Raw genomic sequence first — 18,908 nt, 5'->3', positions numbered from 1 at the left:
AGTTCTTGCTTCGGTTTTTTGGGATTGCCATGGAGTAATCCTGATTGATTTTTCGGATAAGGGTAGAAAAATAATTGGAGATTACTATTCGACATTACTACGGGAAAAAATTAAAGAGAAAAGACTCGAAAAGCTACTAAAAGGTATTTTGGCAATTGGTATACAGGGTCCTTCACGACGAGATAAATCGATTTGTATATGGGAAAGTATTGCGATTAATTTTCTGAAAATTTGTTTGCATGAGTTTTCCGAAATTCTCGTTTCAGCTAAAATAATTTCAGTCTTCTGAAACTTCCGGTTATACCGGAAATGGACCCAAACTTCGTTATTTTCAACGAAATGCTATGGTTTTTATTAAATTTTTGGAATCTACGTAAAATTTCAATATAACTTTATATAAAGTATAGTATACCTAAAGTCGACAGTTTTTTAATTATTTCACATTTTCGAAATTTTTTGACACACGCAGCCCTCCACTAAAAAAATTATATTTGTAAGTTTAAGTGTGTCAGGTCTAATATTTTTGAGATTTTGGACTAATAACATCTACAGCTTTCAAAATTTGTGAAAAACCTTGACAAAAATTTATATAGGGTGTTCAGAAAATGGTGTCGAATTTCGCTATCTAAAAACTTCGAAAACATAATTTTTTCAAACGGCAACCCCTATTTTTCTCTGCATCATTGGATTCTACGCTTTAAATCAAGGGGACTTCGTAATTAAATTCATGTATTTCAAATTAACGGTTTTTGTAGAAACTTGAAAAAACTGAAATCCTCAAGTCAAGATAAATTAACATTTAGATGTATTAATATACAAAAATATCGTTATAAAACTTGAAGCGTTTACTGTTTTTTCAGTGTATAAACAAAGTTTCTTTTCGTTTATTTGATATTTAAAACAAAAAGCTGACGACAGGTGTTTGGTAACATTAAAAAAATATGTGAAATTATCAATTGCTAGATTATCCCGTGACACAAACTGAAAAATAATCAATAACCTGAAATGGAAATAGCCACACAGTTTGGAGAAACACGACGGAAGTTTTTCTTGGGAGGCATGCGCCGGGTCACAGTTACTAACCCCAAAAAGTGGACAATGGTCAGTCGATTTAATACTAGTGCTACGTTACTGGTTATTTTCTCAATTTTCTAACCGGTTTTTGTATGAAATTGACGGTAAGTATAATTAAATCTCACTTAGGTGTATATCACAAATATAATTAAAAAGCATTAGAGAATTTTTTGAAAAATATAACGGTTTTTTTTTATCGTAGATTATAAATTTTTTTCCAGCGCATTAAAATAACCCGACTATCTATTCAGGTTATCAAACTTTTAAAAAGTTATACTTATATGACGAATTAACTAGAAATAAAAATGAAAATTAACGTAGGTCTAGTTAGTGGAAAAGCGAAAACGGGGATTGAAAACATTAATCATAAAATTGTTAAATGGGAAAAAAAAACTGACCTTCAACTATTCAATGTCAATATGTGAAATCTCGGGGTGAATAAATTCGCAAATTTATGCGTGTTCTTTTATTCATGAAAGGAAATTATATACGACTATTTTTAAGAAAATTTCGGACGATTATCTTTCACAGAAATCTAGTTTACGACGTGTTAATATTTGAGAAAAACAAATGTCAAATTAGAGATTTTACTTTTGAAAATCTTAAAAAAAAACTTTATTGTTACAAAAAACGCAATTTTCAATTTTACAAGCGAATGAACTAAATTAATTTTTAGTTTCAAGTTTTAGAATTTTCTCTCCCCAGTCCTCAAGAATGAAAAATTCATATTTCTCTTTCCTTTTTTCCTTACTTCTCTGGTTTCTCAAAAATCTTTGGTGTTCTGAAGTAGAAACGCAGGTATTGAGATGCTTGGTCAAGTTTTTTACCGCACGAATCCTACTGACTGCGCCAGTTAAAGATTTTATTTAAAAAAAAAAACTTTATTGTTGTTTGTCTGTCATTTGAATTATCGACGTTTATTGACTAAATCATTTTTATTTTTGTTATTTTTCATTTCGGGTTATTAAATATGCCCAAGAAGCCTACGAAATGTTGAAATATCTCAATAAAAACTGTTCAAAAGTGGTACAAGCGATTTAAAAGTGAAAAAATGATGTAATAAGGATAATGAACCATCGGAAGTTCAAAAACAGATTCAATAATGATCAGTTTCTTTTTCAACCTTAACCATATTCGAAAACTAATTTCCCGTGATAGTTTCCTTTTAGCAGAAGATGCCTCCCGTTCCCGGTGACCGAGAAGAAGAAGAAACCGCTTTCCAAATAATCAATCAAGATAATTTTCCTATAGCAGTGGTCGGCCAACCGATTTTGAAAGCGTTCGATCAAGACGTTCAAAAATCCAAACCTAACGTAATCGTCCATCCGACTAGAAGAATAAATAATAATAAACTCGAAGAAAACAACGATGAAATTAAAAGGAATATTACTAAATCACACGGGAATTTATGCCATAACAACAGCGCCGATCAAATTAATCTAGAAGGTATTAAAAATGAGCTAGATACAGAGGCGTTTACCAAAACGTTAGGTTAGTACAAGAAAACTCTATTTTTTTTTTTCACATTCTCAGTTTTCGCCTCGATTTTATCCTATTTACAGCGATTAGATTTAATTTATTTGCACAGCTCTAAAAGGCGTACGACAATGTTTACGTCTATATCAGTTTAAAATGAAGACTTTGTTCAAACTAACATTGTATTGACTCTGGAACGTTTCCGAACAAATACCACAGAGTTTCGTATAATATAATATACTATTTCTTAGAATGCTTAGAATAGTTACAGGACTGTTTTCGAATTGACTTTGGAACGTTTTCGAACAAATACCATAGAGTTTCGTATGTAGACAATGTACAGTTGTTTTGAATTACAATTCTTATTTATAAGCTTTCAAAAGTGCATTTGAACTACGCTCAGTAATCGAAACAAATCGTATATTCGTTAGGTAAAGAAGCTTTTGTAAAATTTCGATTTTTATTGTACGAATCGAATCAAGTTTACATCTAGATCAGTTTGAAATAAAGACTTTGTTCAAACTAACATTGTATTAACTCTGGAACGTTTTCGATCAAACACCACAGAGTTTCGTATAATATAATATACAGTTCTGTGATCCGCAGAAAAGAAAATATATTTCTAAGAATGCTTAGAATAGTTACAGGACTGTTTTCGAATTGAATTTGGAACTTTTTCGAACAAATACCATAGAGTTTCGTATGTAGACAATGTACAGTTGTTTTGAACTACAATTCTTATTTATAAGTACATTTGAACTACTCTCAGTAATCGAAACAAATCGTATATTCGTTAGGTAAAGAAGCTTTTGTAAAATTTCGATTTTTATTGTACGAATCGAATCAAGTTTACATCTAGATCAGTTTGAAATAAAGACTTTGTTCAAACTAACATTGTATTAACTCTGGAACGTTTTCGATCAAACACCACAGAGTTTCGTATAATATAATATACAGTTCTGTGATCCGCAGAAAAGAAAATATATTTCTAAGAATGCTTAGAATAGTTACAGGACTGTTTTCGAATTGAATTTGGAACTTTTTCGAACAAATACCATAGAGTTTCGTATGTACACGATGTACAGTTGTTTTGAACTACAATTCTTATTTATAAGTACATTTGAACTACTCTCAGTAATCGAAACAAATCGTATATTCGTTAGGTAAAGAATCTTTTGTAAAAATTCGATTTTTATTGTACGAATCGAATCAAGTTTACATCTAGATCAGTTTGAAATAAAGACTTTGTTCAAACTAACATTGTAACGTTTACAATTTTCAAAAATTATATTTGCAAACGTATAATAGATTTCAGAGTTCAAAATATTAATTTTCAACTTAATTGAATATAAAGGTGAAGTTATTTAGTATTATTTTTCTTTTTCTTTATTTTTAGATTCGAAATTGAAGAGGCTTCAAAAATTTGAGGCGAAACAACAAAAATTTTCTAATAATACCGATCCACCAACATTGAAGAAACCCTTTGTGACAACTGTGAAAAAAGGGCAATTTCTAGAACCGCCGCCTGAGATAGCAAATCTTATCGGTATGAAAATCGATGAAACGAAAATCGTGAAAAAAAATCCAAAGGAAATAAAGAAACTTTACGCTTTTTCCAGTCAACCGAGAATTTTGAGCAGGACTCCTCCTAGGACTGTCCATCAAAACAGGTAGTTGATTTTTTTTATATACATATATACGATAAGAATTAAATCGTCCCTTTCGAAACCCCAATTACATTTTTAAACCACTTGGATTTCTACTCGAGCCCCCTTTTGTACTCTGTTAACAAAGTAAACTAGAAAAAAAATATGACAACAACATTTAATTATGTTTTTAATTAGATTCGGGCATAAAAACAAATTTTTATTCGCAGATGTGAAGCAGCAGCGTGCGCGGCTGCCAAATTGGTTGGGACCGTCGTGGGAATCAAAAAACAAAACGAAAATTTAAGGTAAAACGCCATTAATTATTCGGGATATTTAAAACGCAGTTTCTCCGCTTTTAGATCATCTGCATGATGATGATTTTCAGGTTACTGTAGGTCATCGTCCACGAGGTTAAAATCAATTTGTTAACCCTGAATAAAGCGTGAAATCGATATACTACGAATACGTCATTAATCAAAAATATATTAAATTTAGTTATTTAGTACATAAAGGTTCCAAATTTGAAATATATTCAGTTATTTGTTTAAAAATAATTTGAAATTATCTATTCATTGTATTTTATCCACAAAACAAATCAATTTATTGTTATAATGGATTCATATGAACTATTGCAATTTTTAAATCGCTTATTTAAATGTGGCTCCCTAAACAAACAAACAAACAAAAAGTCTTTTTTACAAATTGTCTCCTTTGCATTTGTTCGGAAATTTGTACTCGGCGAATCCACCAAATTTTAGATTTTATCGATATAATCGAACAGTACCGGCTTCACGGTCCATGTCGTGGACGAGTCCGTAACATAAGTAAGGCGAAATAACCATATACAGAGGGCAGTGAAGTATAACTAACAGTACTAGTGAAAATTCATAATTTATGACAATTTATTTTCAACATTCAATCACGATTGATTGTCTTTGATCTGCTGCCGTAAACGTTCCGCTTCAAAAAAAAAAACAAAAAAGATTAAATACTATTTGTTTTGATCTGAGAATAAGCAGATTCGGTTCATTGTTATAAGGATTACTGTCGAAATATTTATTCTGCGGATATCGTGTAAATAAATTGTTTTTATACGTGTAAAAAGGGTTGTTTCAACGTAATTCGTATGTTTTAAAAACATCGCGTGTTATGAATAATGTCAGGGATCTTTTTATTACGCTTGTTGACCTTGGTCGCGGGTAGCTTGAGTTCATTTAAACATTATCTATTCAATCTTTATCCTCCCTTCTAAGTGTGAATTATTTACACCTAATTTCAACATACCTATATCTTAATAAATATATTTTTTAGAGATAATGTAAAACCTCATCCGCCATTAGATAAGAAAAAATTGAAAGAAAATGACGCTACCAGAACGGAAAATCAGGTATGTATTTGAAAAAAAAAAGTATTAAACTCTTGTAATATATGTATATCATAATATTTGGCAGCCCAAATGGAATCCCAATTTCGCATTTGCTAAACTTCTATCATGCGATGAGGTATGTTGCAATCATCATGTTTCCTTCAACTTAATACGCTATTTAATCACAGCCTCTTTTTATTTTGCTATGTTTACAAGCCGAAATCGCAGAAATAGCCATTTTTAGAATAGACGCTTCAATATCTAATCGAATGTTCACAGAAATATATTCAAAACACAGAATTCTATGGAACAACCACATTTATTCTTAAAATGCTTAGAATTGTTTCAGTACTTGTTCGGAATTGACTCTGGAACGTTTTCGAACAAATACCATAGAGTTTCGTTTAATATAATATACATTTCTATGATTCTAAGAAACGAAAATATATTTCCTAGAATGCTTAGAATTGATTGTGGAACGCGTACGAAAAAATACCACAGAGTTTCTAAGAACATAATGTACAGTTCTGTGATCCGCAGAAACAAGAATGTATTTCTAAGAATGTTTAGAATTGTCATTACACTACTGGTTGAGAATTGATTGTGGAACGTTTATGAACAAATACCACAGAGTTTCGTATGACATAACGTACAGTTCTGTGATTCGCAGAAACAAAAATATCTCAACTATCCATCGATTGTAATTGAACGGAGGATTATTTGGAGTCGATAATTTCGTTAACGATTCTATATTGGGATTTTGGTTAATTATAAAAATATAAATGTCTGAATAAACGATTGTTTACTATTTAGGTTGACCAGCATCGAGTCGAGCAGGCTAAAAGAAGATATATAGCAAGGAAAAAGGCGATAAATCAACATGCAAAACATCCTAAACAACAAGTACAAGCTCTTTATGCCGTTCCGGTTCATTTACAACAGAAATTATTAGAACTGAGCGAATTACAACAATCGTTAACAAACAAGAGTATTTCTGACGCTAGTACTCAAACTGACACGCAAGATTACGCCATAGATAAACCAAAAGATTTGAAAATGAATGATGTTCAGGTTCAAGTACGTCCTACTGATGTAAGTAGATTCAAATATATGTTCAATTAATATATATTTTCTAATATATATATAAATTTTTTCAGCTTTTTGATTTGAGTTCTGAAGTGAAGAGTATTGTAGAAATTCTAGTAACGAAAACTATAGAGGAAGCTTTGATCGAAGTATTAGAAGAAGAAGAAATGATGACGATGAAAGAACAACAACGGAGATTCTTAGAATATATGATGACGAAATCCAGCGAGGATTCACTGAAGAACGATCACGGCTTTAGTGACGAAAAATTTTCGACGAATATGTTTTTAAATAGTTACGTACCTAATTTGATAACCTCCGTATAAATATATAATGAAAAACAAATTTAACTCAATTAAGACATAAATAAAATTTAATTCATAATTAATTTATCTTAGCGTAAACACTGGTCATGTGATATATGGGAAGAAGGAATTATCTATTATATAGTTAAAAAAACTACATTTAAATTTCAACAATATAGATTGGTGCTAAACCTTTAAGTTGGTTAGTATACAATAAATCACATTTTCTAATATAATTTTATAGAATTTAATTTCGTTTTATTTCTTTCCCTACTTAAAAATTTATATATAAAAACGACTGATATCAAAAAAAAAAAGTGAAAAACATCTACAAGAATCGATTATTATTTCTGATAATTCATATTCACAAATTTTGAAATTGACAACTTAGGCATATATTCGCCATACACCGATTAAAAATTCAAGACTCGGTTTTAATACATCGAAATTAATTATCTACTCTATGTTTTTAATTTATCTTTAGTCATATTTATATGAATTTACTGTATAAAAAAGAAGTCGTTATATAACCTTCGATTTTAAGGTTATGTTTAGTTGTTTAATAATTAAATACAACGAAAATGGATAATTTAAAAAACTTTGAATTAATAAAACAAGGTGCCGAAGCTAAAATATACAAAGGAATATATTTAGGAAAATCAACAATTGCTAAAGAACGGTTTACAAAAAATTACCGTCATCCCGTACTAGATACGAATTTAACTAAAGAACGAATGAAATCAGAAAGTCGAGCTTTAGTGAGATGTAAAATAGCAGGAATAAGAACCCCTGCTATATATTTAGTAGATTTTGATCGACGAATTATATTTATGGAATTAATTGAGCACAGTAAAACAGTCAAAGATTTTATCGAAGAAAATACAACAGATGAAACAAAACTTGCACAATTTTTCTTTGAAATAGGCAAATTAATAGGAAATTTACATAAAAATAATATAATTCACGGCGATTTAACTTCTTCTAATATTTTAGTCATAAATAAGAGAGGAAAAGATATTTTTAATGATCTAACAGAATTGAATTTAGTATTAATCGATTTTGGTTTAGCTTACATAGATTCAAACACTGAAGATAAAGGTGTCGATTTGTACGTATTAGAAAGAGCTTTATTAAGTACCCATAGTGTAGCTGACAAAATGTTTCCCGAAATAATAGGAGGTTATAAGAAACAATATAAAAATGGTAGTAATGAAGTGCTGGTGAAATACGAAGACGTTAGAGCAAGGGGGAGAAAAAGAACAATGGTAGGATGAAAATGTTTTATTTTTTTATTATAAAATTTCTGTATAAAAATAAAAAAAATATTTCTAAAACAGTGTGTGTTAATCCGTTTTCGCAACGATAGGTTTAGGTCTGGTTTTAAAAATAATTTTATTCTTTATAATGGCTTTCACTACAAACTCAATCTTTCCATCTACTTCTTGTTTTTCTATTAACGCAAAAGGTTTTTCTATTTTTGTTTCTTTTCCATAAATCAAATGATGTCCAATAATCAATATTGGAATTCCAGTTTTTGTATATTGTAAGTCGCCAATAAACTGCCCCTCAAAATTTGATTCCGAATGTGATTTTAAATCTCCTTGAAGTTCTATAATTGACCATTCATCTGATAGCGGTTTTGAACTAAAAATTAAACAAATTGTATCTTTATGCCATTTGATAATTATAAATATAAGAAAATACAAAAATCGTTGATAAAACTAGAAGATAACGATGATGATATACCATAAACAAGATTCCATAGGAAAATAAAAATATGAAGAATAACAAAAAATTATTTTATTAAATAATCAAATTACATAAACTTAGTATCTAAATTTCTTGAAGAGGGGATGTTTATTTTGACCCATCCCTGAATTCTTTTTGTATTCGTAATAAACAGCATCATCTGCTCCAGATATGGAACCCATATTCCCAATTCTTCTAGTGGTACCTGCTTTAGAACCACCTTCCCCTGGTATACGTTCATCTTCACAATCGATATCACTCGCAGCTAAAACCTAAAATTTTAATACATTAACATTTTACCTTTATCTGAAACAAGAATCTACAGTCGCTGCTCTATTGTATCAAATTTAAAAATAATAATCCAAAATACGAAGAAACTATGAAATCAATGTATTTAAACACTTCTTAATCAATAAGATTATAAAGAAGAATCTCTCATTAGGTAGAATTCTCTGGTTATTAAGAAAAACTATAATTTCTCTTATGGTACATTTGAACTACTACATTTTTAACGACAATCAACACTCCACAAATTCTATTTGAATTATAAATGTAACAGTATTACATTTCTGGCTTGGTACATTTGAACTACTATGAATTAAATAATTTTTTTTTGTTACTTTCGACGTACTAGAATTTTTCAAAGTTCCCAACTCAAAGTTCTCAACTCTTAGAATTTAATAACAAATCTAATTAAAGAAACTGGAAGTATTGATGTAATGTTGGAAGGATTCTTTAATCTTTTTAAAGAACAAAGTAGAAAAGAGTTTTCCTAGATGAGAAGCATTAGCAACCAAAATGTCCAAATAATGACACAAAAAAAGGAACTAGTTGAGAAAAATTTGGATCGAATAATTATAGTGTATACCTGTTGTAGTAACTGTCCCTGTTCATCCCTAGTTTTGTACAACAAATCAGGTTCTTCGTCCATACCGGCTAATTTGGTAATGACTTTATAACTATATCCTTGATTGACCAAAAATCTTTGTCTTTTTCTAGAATAATTCATTTCCATGGTATCCTGTGAGACTAATGTATAAAAGAACGCATTATATTCCTCTGCCACTGCGTTTTTCTTTGCACGCAAAATTCTACCTAATCTTTGAGCTTCCTGTCTTCGAGATCCACCATGAGATGAGATTTGTATCAAAACATTAGCTTCTGGAAGATCAAAGGAAGTATCTGCAACTTTACTAACGAAAATCGTATTTACCTGAAACAATTATTAATTTGCTACAACAATTCGATAATTTTTTAAAATCGTCACCTTTGGATTAAATTTAAAGTTTTGCAAAATTTGTATCCTTTCTCCTTGTGAAGTAGGTCCGTAAATGTATGGTTTGTTCATTTTAATAGCATAATGTTTCAAAGCAAATACATTATCAGAAAAAACAATTGTTTTATCTCCTCTTCTTTCGTGATATCTAATCAAATATTGCGTGGCTCTAAACTTGTTTGGATTCATAACGTACAACAAAAGACGTTTACTAGTTTTACAAACCAAGTATTCCCTATAAAACTCGGGTGTCATTGGACACCAAACTTCTGCACACTGTACTCTAGCAATGTAACCTGAAATTGAGATTTAATAACTAGAAACCAACTCAAAATAACAATTCCACTTGTACTCAACATTTACAAGTAAAATTTGATAGAATTAGTGATATTTTTAGTGAAATATGACTGTCTAGAAAATCATCAACTACCCCATCGGCTCACCTCTTTTCTGCAGCTCTAACCAGTTGGCTTCGTACAGCTTAGGTCCAATTAAAAAATTCAGATCAGCAATTTTGTCATCTTCTCTAAGTAAAGTAGCCGTTAAGCCCAATTTGCAATGAGACTGTACTATGGTAAGTACTCTTCTAAACATTTTTGCCGGAATAGTATGGACTTCATCTAAAATCATTATTCCCCATTCTTGTTCCTGTAACCATTTCATGGTTTGTTCAGCTTCCCAAGATCTACGTTGGGTGTGGGTAATCATGGAATAAGTCGTTACTAAAATACTGCAACCCTAAAATAAAAAAATTTAAAAATTTTCTACCCTTTTAATACCAATAAATGATATTTACCATTGGTTTATCTTTAGCTTCTGAAGTAAATCTACATATCATGCTATCATCAGCAGTAGACCACATTTTAAACTGTTGTTTCCATTGTTCCACTGATACACCTGAATTACATAACACTAGGGCCCTTTTTCTAACCGTACAACAGGCTGTTACTCCTACTAAAGATTTTCCAGCACCGCAAGGTAAAACTATAACACCTGATCGAGCCCTACCATTTCCAAACATTTTTCTCAAAGCTTTCTCTTGATAGGGTCTCAGAACTGCAGAAGGACGAAGATCCACATTTATATCAGGGTTAACTGTGTCATTTCTATAAAATAATTACATTTTCCATCATTATTATTTAGAATAAAAATATATTTGCACACCTAAAATCGTATTCTGCTAATAGAGGATATTCCAATTCGATACACCTCTTTTGAATAACCTCAATTTTTTCCTGATTCACTTCAAATGATACAGTTTCTAAAGAAGCATCTTCTTCATCTTCCCCTTCATCGATTTTTTCATAAAAACTAGTGATATCTTCAGGCACAGTTGTACCTTCAGTGTTAGCCTCTGAAGATGTACCAGGTTTAGCCCCAAAAGTTGGTGCTACTTTTTTATCTTGAACCTATTATATATAAATTAACTAATTTTACGTTAAATTTCAATTTTAGCCTTAATAAAATGTAATTAAATGATATTAAATTAACACCACCTAAGAAAAAAAATTAAACTTACCTGTTTAATAAACTCCTCACTTTCATTTTCGGCATTTCTACGTAATCTACATTCCTGTATGACTGGATCCTTTAATAACTTTTGTAAAATATCAGGGTAGGGACTCTCCACGAAATGTTTATTATGTTTCAATACCAATTTAACTTTCCCATATGATAAAGTACATAACTTTATAAATTCTATAATACCATCAGGTACACTAGTTTTACTTAATCTTTTCAGATACTCAATTATATCGTTTGTTTGTAGGCCAACACTAACCGCGGCATATAACGAATAAGCTGTTAATTTATATTCATGAATAAATTCGGGACGACATACAGGTTCAGAAATTGCTATCAAAAAATCGTGAGCGTGTTTATAAACGGGAGAAAACGATTCTAAAAATATGTGGCCGTTGGGAGCTACCCAAAGAGGTCTTGAAGCATTATCGGGTTTTAAAATCATCTGAGATCGATAATCTTTAGCACCGAATTCATCCTCCTGTGCAGATTGATCATTTTTTTCTGCATCACGAATTGCTGCTCCTGGAATATCACCTTCCGTTCCTTCTGTATCGTTAGTATCTTCTTCTTCGTAAGTCCAATCATCGTTATCTTCCTTTTTGCGCTTTTTAGTCGTTTTATTGTCAGATTTGTTAGAACTCCAACGTTTAGGGGGCCCCATTATTTATATTTCATTCAAAAATTGGCTATATATCACAATTTTCACATTGAAATTAAATTATACTTACGCTTTTAATAAAATAGGCATTTTATTATAGTTTAATGTATAGATATATTCGAATTTAATCAATATAAATGAGAAATGCTGTATGAAAAATTGACACCTGACATTTGAAATTAATAGAATTGAAAATATATTAGAATACTTTTCTTCTTCTTTAATAGTTGAACTCTAGTCTTGAGCTTTCGATATGTTATCTCTTCAATATTAAGAGTCTATGTAGGTTTTTATGTCTATTGACCGAATTTAACCTAAAAATTCAACTATGAGATTTTTATTTTTCTTAAAATATGTCATCAAAATTAAAGTTATATCTAGGTAGAAAAGTAATTTTATAAAAATCTCCATATGAGGCACTTTATAAAAATTTTGAATTTTTAGGTAATAGATTCGCTTCATAAAACTACGAGGATCAGTCCACTAGAACTTCAACATTTAATTCAAATCGGAAATACTAACGGAAATGATAAAATAGAGCTTAGTTTACCGGTTAATATATTAGAAGCCCAATTGGGAGTTACGAATGTAACGGAAATATTGAAAATAGAACCTGACGATATAATCAAGAATATTCAACTCGTAAGAGATCGTGCCAATAGAAAGATCGCGTTTGAGATAGACCGATACATATTCGTTAAAGATGTCATGGAAAATTGCTCTTTACCCGATCTCAATTTTAAACCCAGAAACGTATTAGTTGAATACAGCTCGCCGAATATTGCAAAACCTTTTCATTTCGGACATTTAAGATCCACAATCATAGGAAACTTTATAGGAAATTTAAACGATTTTCTTAGGAACAAAGTAACGAAATTGAATTATTTAGGTAACTGGGGCACACAATACGGTTTCATAAAACTAGGGGTGAACGATTTGAAATATAGTCTTCAGGATATTGAAAAAAATCCCCTACAATTACTGTATCAGTGTTACGTGCACGCTAATAAGTTAGCTGAGAATAATCCACGTTACACGGAGGAAGCCAAAAAGATATTTGCAGAATTAGAAGGTGGATCAGAAGAAGAAATAAACAATTGGCAACAATTCATGGAATTTTCCAAATTGGATTTAATCGAAACATACAAAAGGTTGGGTATAACATTTGATGTATACAATTTTGAATCAGACTATAAAGCTCAACAAATCAAAGACGTTCTAACTGTATTGAGGAAAAAAAATATCATACATAAAGATAAAGACGGCAAAGAAACTGCTCTAATAGGTGACCGTAACGTTACGGTTGTGAAAAGTGATGGAACAACTTTATATTTAACAAGAGATATCGCCGCAGCATTGGACAGATTCAAAAAATACAATTTTGATAAAATGTATTACGTAGTGGACAGCAGTCAGAGCGATCATTTTCACGCTCTAAAAAATATTTTATATAAAATGGATTTACCTTGGGCAAATAGAATTACTCACGTTAAATTTGGTAGGATATTAGGTATGAGTACTAGGAAAGGAAGTGCAATTTTTTTAAAAGACATTTTAGACGAATGCCGTGATCGCATGATCAAAAAACAAATTGAATCACCAAGTAAGTATAAATATTGTAAATTTTACTTTTTTTTTAATCTAAATCATGTATCTAGTTTTGTAAATTAATTTCACTACAAAGGGTAATCACTTTTGGTTCAAGGGGGTAGCAAAGGAATTTTGAAAGCAACAATAAAAGAGACGAAAATTATTATTTATTTAGTGTAGATAATGCACAAAATAATAATTTAGGGTATTGGGTACTTATAAGTATCTTTTTGATTCCATTTCTGCACTATGCAATCTCTCCTTTTCAATTGCTACCCCGAACACTCTAAAATGTCTATTCCAACTAATATGTAAAGGATACCAAGTCTAAAAGGTACATAGTGATCTATAAATTTGATATTTTCAAAATATCACATTCTAGACGTTTTGTTGAGGTTTATTTCTGTCTACATATTCGTTTGGACAAAATTTAGTCTGGGTTATAAAATCATGGGTTTAAGTTTTATGGTCAAAGTTAAACATTCTCACATGGATCTCGATTCTGGCTTTAATTTCATTTAACTTATTACAAAATTATCAACAGACGTTAGTTTATCATTTCTTTATACTCGATTTTTTTTGCTAGTTCGCATTGAGGTGAAATTGATTGTTTTATTTCAAACACATGCTAAGTAAACGCAGTTGATTCAAACTATACAAAAAAATATTCTATTTAGTTAATCAAGTATTTCTGATAATAATAAATGATTTCTAGCTACCAAAGCCCCGATCGAAAATGGTCATGCAGCAGATATTTTAGGAGTTTCTTGTATTATTATAAACGATTTGAAAAGAAGAAGGCAAAAAGATTATGAATTTGTTTGGGATCAAGCTTTGCAGGTTGGTTAGGTTATTATTTATTTAAACAGTTTTCAATCATAAAACCGTGGGGTGAATTTATATCCACAATGTATCTTATTTACATAATTTATTTATACACAAAACTATTCACTAACATTTATCATCCAATTTATTTATATATCGTTTGATATACTTTTAGCAACTAGGGAGTTTGTAATAATAGTTTTTAATGTCAATTTTTCGTAAATTCGAATATTTTAAGGCACAAGGTGATACTGGTATAAAACTTCAATACGCACATTGCCGTTTATACAACTTGGAAGATAATACGGGAATAGTTCCTGCTAAGGAGTGCGTTCCAGAAATTTTACTAGAACCCGAAGCAGTGGCACTAACAAAACAACTCGCAAAATTCCACGATATTTTGTACAATGCCAACGAACAATTGGAAGCTTATATTTTAGTTAATTACCTCTTTCAATTGTGGTAAGTCGTGTAACATTATTTGTTTTCTATTCAGTTAAAACGCAGTCCAACGGTCGTGGTATTTTAATAAATTTTTTTCAATTGCCAGTAACCAGATCAACAAAGCGTTTAAGACGTTGCAAGTGAAAGGGCAGAGCGTGGAAATAGCCTCTCAAAGATTACTGCTCTTCAAAACTGCCAGAGAAGTTTTAGGTAACGGAATGACTATTCTAGGTCTTCGGCCGTTGAAGAAGATGTGATTTTATTTATTTTTTTTTTTTTTTCAAATAAATATTTGGAAAAAATATACCGTTTTGTTTATTTATACCGATTTTTTTTCTATTTTTTGGTGCGTAAAAGATACAAATGAGACCCAAGTTTGAAATACGAAATTTCATCACTTTTTTTGTCAATAAAAAATATCAAAAACCATCAACTCCTCGATTTGTCTTCGAAAACTGTACAAAAAAATGTTTTTCGAAAAATATTGTATTTTCTTTTTCTGAAAATGAATACAAAGACGATGAAATATCTATAAATGAATGTTTTTTATTTTAATATCATTTTTTAAACTTCAATAGTGTTATTTGGAATTTTTAGAACCGTTCGTGAACACACTATTTACACTACCACTACACCGATACTCACAATTACACTGTCTGACTCGCGTTTCGATAACCAAGTTAGTCAGTGTCTGAAGATGATAATTTGATTGTCGAAACGCGCGTCAGACAGGATGCGTGTTCATTATTTAATAGCACGACCCGACATCTTTTATTATCCCTATTTCCGTGATATTTCTAATTTACCATAGTGTTAATATATATTAATAATTAATATAATTACATAAGATGTGTACCACGTTTTTATTAAAAAATATTTTTCAGACGACGACATCTGAAAGTTGTTCGTTCTTTATTTCATTCATTTACATACCGAAAGTTGCGTTTTGAGTGTTTCATTTAGTGAAAGTGACGGTTCCGTACTGCAAAACACTTTCGGGACGCTCTGGAGTGACTCTAGCCACTTCAATGTTGACAGTTTTACTTCGATGATTTTGCATAACCTCAAGTTTTTAATTTTTTGTTTTATCCGAAGTTTTGTCTAAATCGATGAATGATTATGAATGAATGAAGAGTTACTCTGATCCACGCCACCTGATCTCACCGTAACAAGAATTCTACTATATTTTCCCTGGTTGAAGTTTTTGATATTTTTGCAATGTACCCTTTGTTTTGTTTCTTCAGGAAATTGATGAGTTTTGGATCTTATGCGTCGTCTAAAAAATTTCGTACTACTTTGTTGGACTCGTGCAACAAAGTAGCACTCACAGTCCTTGGCATACAAATAACTATTCTCGACTATTCGTTATGGAAAAAGTGGTTAGTTATAAAGAAATTAAAATTGTATAAATAGGCTTTTAATGATTATATAGTAACAACAAATATATTTAATAATATAACAAAAGTAAATAAATAATTACACATATACATCTTTGGATATAGATATAGGGAATGTAAAAAAAATATATATTCAATCAAAATGTATATTACGAATATTTCTTGTATGTCTTCTAGCGCAGTTTTTCGTCGCTTGTTCGACTTCGTTTAAAAAACTAGACGAATTATGAATGGTAGTACCACCTAATAAAACGTTAAAACTCGGATAATTTTTATTGATGGAATGTACGGTTAAAGATTCTTCGTAAGTAGCCCCTCCGATTATGAAAATAATTATATCCTGCGGTCGTCCGTTAGCTCCGTGGCTACCCAAATAGGGGTACATTTGCTCTTTTAATTTACCTTTAATTAAATCTTCTAGAGTTTCGTGTAGAAGCGGTTTGTGTTGGGTATAAACGTTATCCACTCCACTTAAGCCTTTTATAAATCTTTTGGTTATCTTGACGGCGTTTTCTACGTTAAATAAATCACTTTGTCTAGCATGTGAACCGGCGTATTCTAATATATTTACAATATTTTTTAATAATCTATCGGAGACGTTTCTTTTTTTAAGCAGCTCTATTAGACCTGTTACATCGTTGTTACTGTGATTCTGATATCTCAAAGCGTAAAGCATTACTAATTTGGCGGCGTCGATGTCTCTGATTTTATCGTTTGTTAACAATTTTTTAATACTTTGAAGATGTGCGTGATGATCGTTATTTTGGGACGATAGTTCTTGTTCTATTTCAGAAACGTCTAATAAATTGTGTCTATTTACCATAGCGCTAAGTTCTCCAATTACAGTCACGTGTTTAGTCACGTTTCCGGATAATTTTTTAAATTGAGGATACGATTCGACGAAATTTTTCATATCGGCGATAGTTTCGATTTTTTGGTGACTTTTGGCTTTCGCCTGAAAATGATCCATCAATTGTTTTATGTTAGTGCCGATTTCGCCGTAATTTAGATAAATATTTTTAGCATAGAACGTATCTTGTTCTACGGATAACACAACTTCGGTTAATTCTTTCGCGACGCCTGGTATATTAGATAGATTCACTCTATTATTGTTTATTGTTAATAATTCGTGTACCATGGCTTGGTAGGTCCACTGGTTTAGTAAAGGAGTAACCGGATCATCTCTACGATCTAATATCAACAGTAAAGAATTATTTATTTGATTGAAAGCGAATAATGAAGATTCTTTGTTTATTACTTCATCTATTCTAGTACCCAAATCTTTACATACATTCGAATTTGCTTGATAACGTATAATCGGACATTTTTTTAACGATAATAATACGGAAATAATCCCTTGAACACTTAATTGCAAAGCAGAAGGATTCCAATTCAACATTGTCATCGTACTACTCAATCCTAACGAAAATAAATGCGGGTTTACTGCTAAATAATCCATATAAAGTTCTTGAACTTCCTTGACTACTTCGTGTTCGTCGTGTTCAGCTAGAATTTTTATATCTGCTTTAGCTATTATATTACTGAAATATATGTAATAGGCCCCGTATTTTGGATTGCGAAGTTCCGAACATAAAGCACTGATGTTTTGTTGCGTGGGTCTCAGAAATGCTAAGCATTTTAAATATCGAAGCCCTGTTGAATTAGGAAAGTTTGGAGAATCTATTCTCTCTAATAAAAATACCTCTTTCTGTTGAATTTCCGATTGTCCATATACCATACTGATAACACTTGTCGTTTCTTTATCCATTAATAATACTTTCATGCCCGGTTCACTTTCCGATGTCATTTTTACTACATAAGCTTTAATTGCTGATATAACATTCATTTTGAAAATTCTCTATTAAACTAAAAAAATTTATTTATACGTATCTAACTTGACATGTAAACTATTTATCTTTACGTCTTTCTTTGATCAATAACCATAGATAACGTAATATTGTACATTCGTATTTTCAAACAAAAAATTGAAGTATAATCAGATTTTACACTAAAAGATTCTTAATATCTACCAGTTTACATTAAGAATTATATAAAAAAGTTTTTTCAAACTAAAAATTAAGAACCATAAAGTAACAATTTCTCTATCTATATTTCTTTATCTATGAGAATTAGCATCACAAATCTAAAAAACTTAGTTCTATGTTAATACACAAACTAATAGAACTAAATATGTTCGTATACATTCAATATAACAATTGTTTAATAAACAAGATTTTTTACAACGAAAAACTGTAATTTATGCTGTGTTTACATACGACACGTTTTCGTATTATCCATTTTAAACGTATAATTTAGGTGAGTAATAATAGATCTTCGCTAGTGTAAAAGAAAAATTGTAGTTTACACTATGGGTAGAAATCAGTGACACTTTGCTCTTTTCAATCGGTACAGAATTCAATAAAGAAACGTACCTATGAAAGAGAGTGTCAAATGTCAAACTATTTACAATATAAAAAACTTGTAGATAT

General features: G+C 30.5%; 6 protein-coding genes across 6 annotated transcripts; 3 read left to right on the top strand and 3 right to left on the bottom strand.

Annotated features, from left to right (window-relative positions):
* Positions 1 to 1,080: 1,080 nt before the first annotated feature.
* On the top strand, positions 1,081 to 7,211 carry LOC130896526 (uncharacterized). The gene is made up of 7 exons (XM_057804705.1): positions 1,081 to 1,178; positions 2,233 to 2,565; positions 3,947 to 4,220; positions 4,427 to 4,504; positions 5,511 to 5,586; positions 6,379 to 6,657; positions 6,723 to 7,211. Exons 2-7 carry the CDS (start codon positions 2,250 to 2,252, stop codon positions 6,975 to 6,977), a joined length of 1,278 nt encoding a protein of 425 aa, XP_057660688.1. The 5' UTR covers positions 1,081 to 1,178; positions 2,233 to 2,249; the 3' UTR covers positions 6,978 to 7,211.
* A 295-nt stretch (positions 7,212 to 7,506) lies between these two features.
* LOC130896523 (EKC/KEOPS complex subunit TP53RK) lies at positions 7,507 to 8,286 on the top strand. Its single transcript, XM_057804703.1, has one exon. The coding sequence runs from the start codon at positions 7,538 to 7,540 to the stop codon at positions 8,228 to 8,230; it is 693 nt and encodes a 230-aa protein (XP_057660686.1). The 5' UTR covers positions 7,507 to 7,537; the 3' UTR covers positions 8,231 to 8,286.
* On the bottom strand, positions 8,223 to 12,333 carry LOC130896525 (chromosome transmission fidelity protein 8 homolog). The gene is made up of 2 exons (XM_057804704.1): positions 12,234 to 12,333; positions 8,223 to 8,600 (listed from the first exon to the last, which is right to left on the bottom strand). The coding sequence occupies exons 1-2, from the start codon at positions 12,251 to 12,253 to the stop codon at positions 8,300 to 8,302; spliced, it is 321 nt and encodes a 106-aa protein (XP_057660687.1). The 5' UTR covers positions 12,254 to 12,333; the 3' UTR covers positions 8,223 to 8,299.
* LOC130896521 (general transcription and DNA repair factor IIH helicase subunit XPB) lies at positions 8,742 to 12,361 on the bottom strand. Its single transcript, XM_057804701.1, has 7 exons — positions 11,501 to 12,361; positions 11,146 to 11,390; positions 10,778 to 11,087; positions 10,425 to 10,719; positions 9,973 to 10,277; positions 9,574 to 9,918; positions 8,742 to 8,977 (listed from the first exon to the last, which is right to left on the bottom strand). Exons 1-7 carry the CDS (start codon positions 12,164 to 12,166, stop codon positions 8,783 to 8,785), a joined length of 2,361 nt encoding a protein of 786 aa, XP_057660684.1. The 5' UTR covers positions 12,167 to 12,361; the 3' UTR covers positions 8,742 to 8,782.
* A 30-nt stretch (positions 12,362 to 12,391) lies between these two features.
* On the top strand, positions 12,392 to 15,330 carry LOC130896522 (probable arginine--tRNA ligase, mitochondrial). The gene is made up of 5 exons (XM_057804702.1): positions 12,392 to 12,552; positions 12,608 to 13,766; positions 14,469 to 14,593; positions 14,817 to 15,040; positions 15,129 to 15,330. The coding sequence occupies exons 1-5, from the start codon at positions 12,517 to 12,519 to the stop codon at positions 15,277 to 15,279; spliced, it is 1,695 nt and encodes a 564-aa protein (XP_057660685.1). The 5' UTR covers positions 12,392 to 12,516; the 3' UTR covers positions 15,280 to 15,330.
* A 1,093-nt stretch (positions 15,331 to 16,423) lies between these two features.
* On the bottom strand, positions 16,424 to 18,360 carry LOC130896520 (vacuolar protein sorting-associated protein 45). The gene has a single exon (XM_057804700.1). It carries the CDS (start codon positions 18,263 to 18,265, stop codon positions 16,553 to 16,555), a length of 1,713 nt encoding a protein of 570 aa, XP_057660683.1. The 5' UTR covers positions 18,266 to 18,360; the 3' UTR covers positions 16,424 to 16,552.
* Between the last annotated feature and the right edge of the window lie 548 nt (positions 18,361 to 18,908).

The sequence above is a fragment of the Diorhabda carinulata genome, chromosome 7, assembly GCF_026250575.1.
Source record: "Diorhabda carinulata isolate Delta chromosome 7, icDioCari1.1, whole genome shotgun sequence".
In the NCBI taxonomy this organism is placed as follows: Eukaryota; Metazoa; Arthropoda; class Insecta; order Coleoptera; family Chrysomelidae; genus Diorhabda; species Diorhabda carinulata.
Note: the sequence above shows the minus strand (reverse complement) of the source record. Positions and strands in the feature narration are given on the sequence as shown.

Coding starts and splice junctions, on each gene's coding strand:
- LOC130896526 (XM_057804705.1), top strand. CDS start 2,250: ATGCCTCCCGTTCCCGGTGACCGAGAAGAAGAAGAAACCGCTTTCCAA. Junction 4,505..5,510: donor AAACAAAACGAAAATTTAAG/GTAAAACGCCAT, acceptor TATATTTTTTAG/AGATAATGTAAAACCTCATC. Junction 6,658..6,722: donor TTCAAGTACGTCCTACTGAT/GTAAGTAGATTC, acceptor AAATTTTTTCAG/CTTTTTGATTTGAGTTCTGA.
- LOC130896523 (XM_057804703.1), top strand. CDS start 7,538: ATGGATAATTTAAAAAACTTTGAATTAATAAAACAAGGTGCCGAAGCT.
- LOC130896521 (XM_057804701.1), bottom strand. CDS start 12,166: ATGGGGCCCCCTAAACGTTGGAGTTCTAACAAATCTGACAATAAAACG. Junction 11,088..11,145: donor TTAGCAGAATACGATTTTAG/GTGTGCAAATAT, acceptor ATTATTTTATAG/AAATGACACAGTTAACCCTG. Junction 9,919..9,972: donor ACTTTAAATTTAATCCAAAG/GTGACGATTTTA, acceptor TAATTGTTTCAG/GTAAATACGATTTTCGTTAG.
- LOC130896525 (XM_057804704.1), bottom strand. CDS start 12,253: ATGCCTATTTTATTAAAAGC. Junction 8,601..12,233: donor ATGCCTATTTTATTAAAAGC/GTAAGTATAATT, acceptor TTTAATTTTTAG/TTCAAAACCGCTATCAGATG.
- LOC130896522 (XM_057804702.1), top strand. CDS start 12,517: ATGTCATCAAAATTAAAGTTATATCTAGGTAGAAAA. Junction 12,553..12,607: donor AGTTATATCTAGGTAGAAAA/GTAATTTTATAA, acceptor TTGAATTTTTAG/GTAATAGATTCGCTTCATAA. Junction 15,041..15,128: donor AATTACCTCTTTCAATTGTG/GTAAGTCGTGTA, acceptor TTCAATTGCCAG/TAACCAGATCAACAAAGCGT.
- LOC130896520 (XM_057804700.1), bottom strand. CDS start 18,265: ATGAATGTTATATCAGCAATTAAAGCTTATGTAGTAAAAATGACATCG.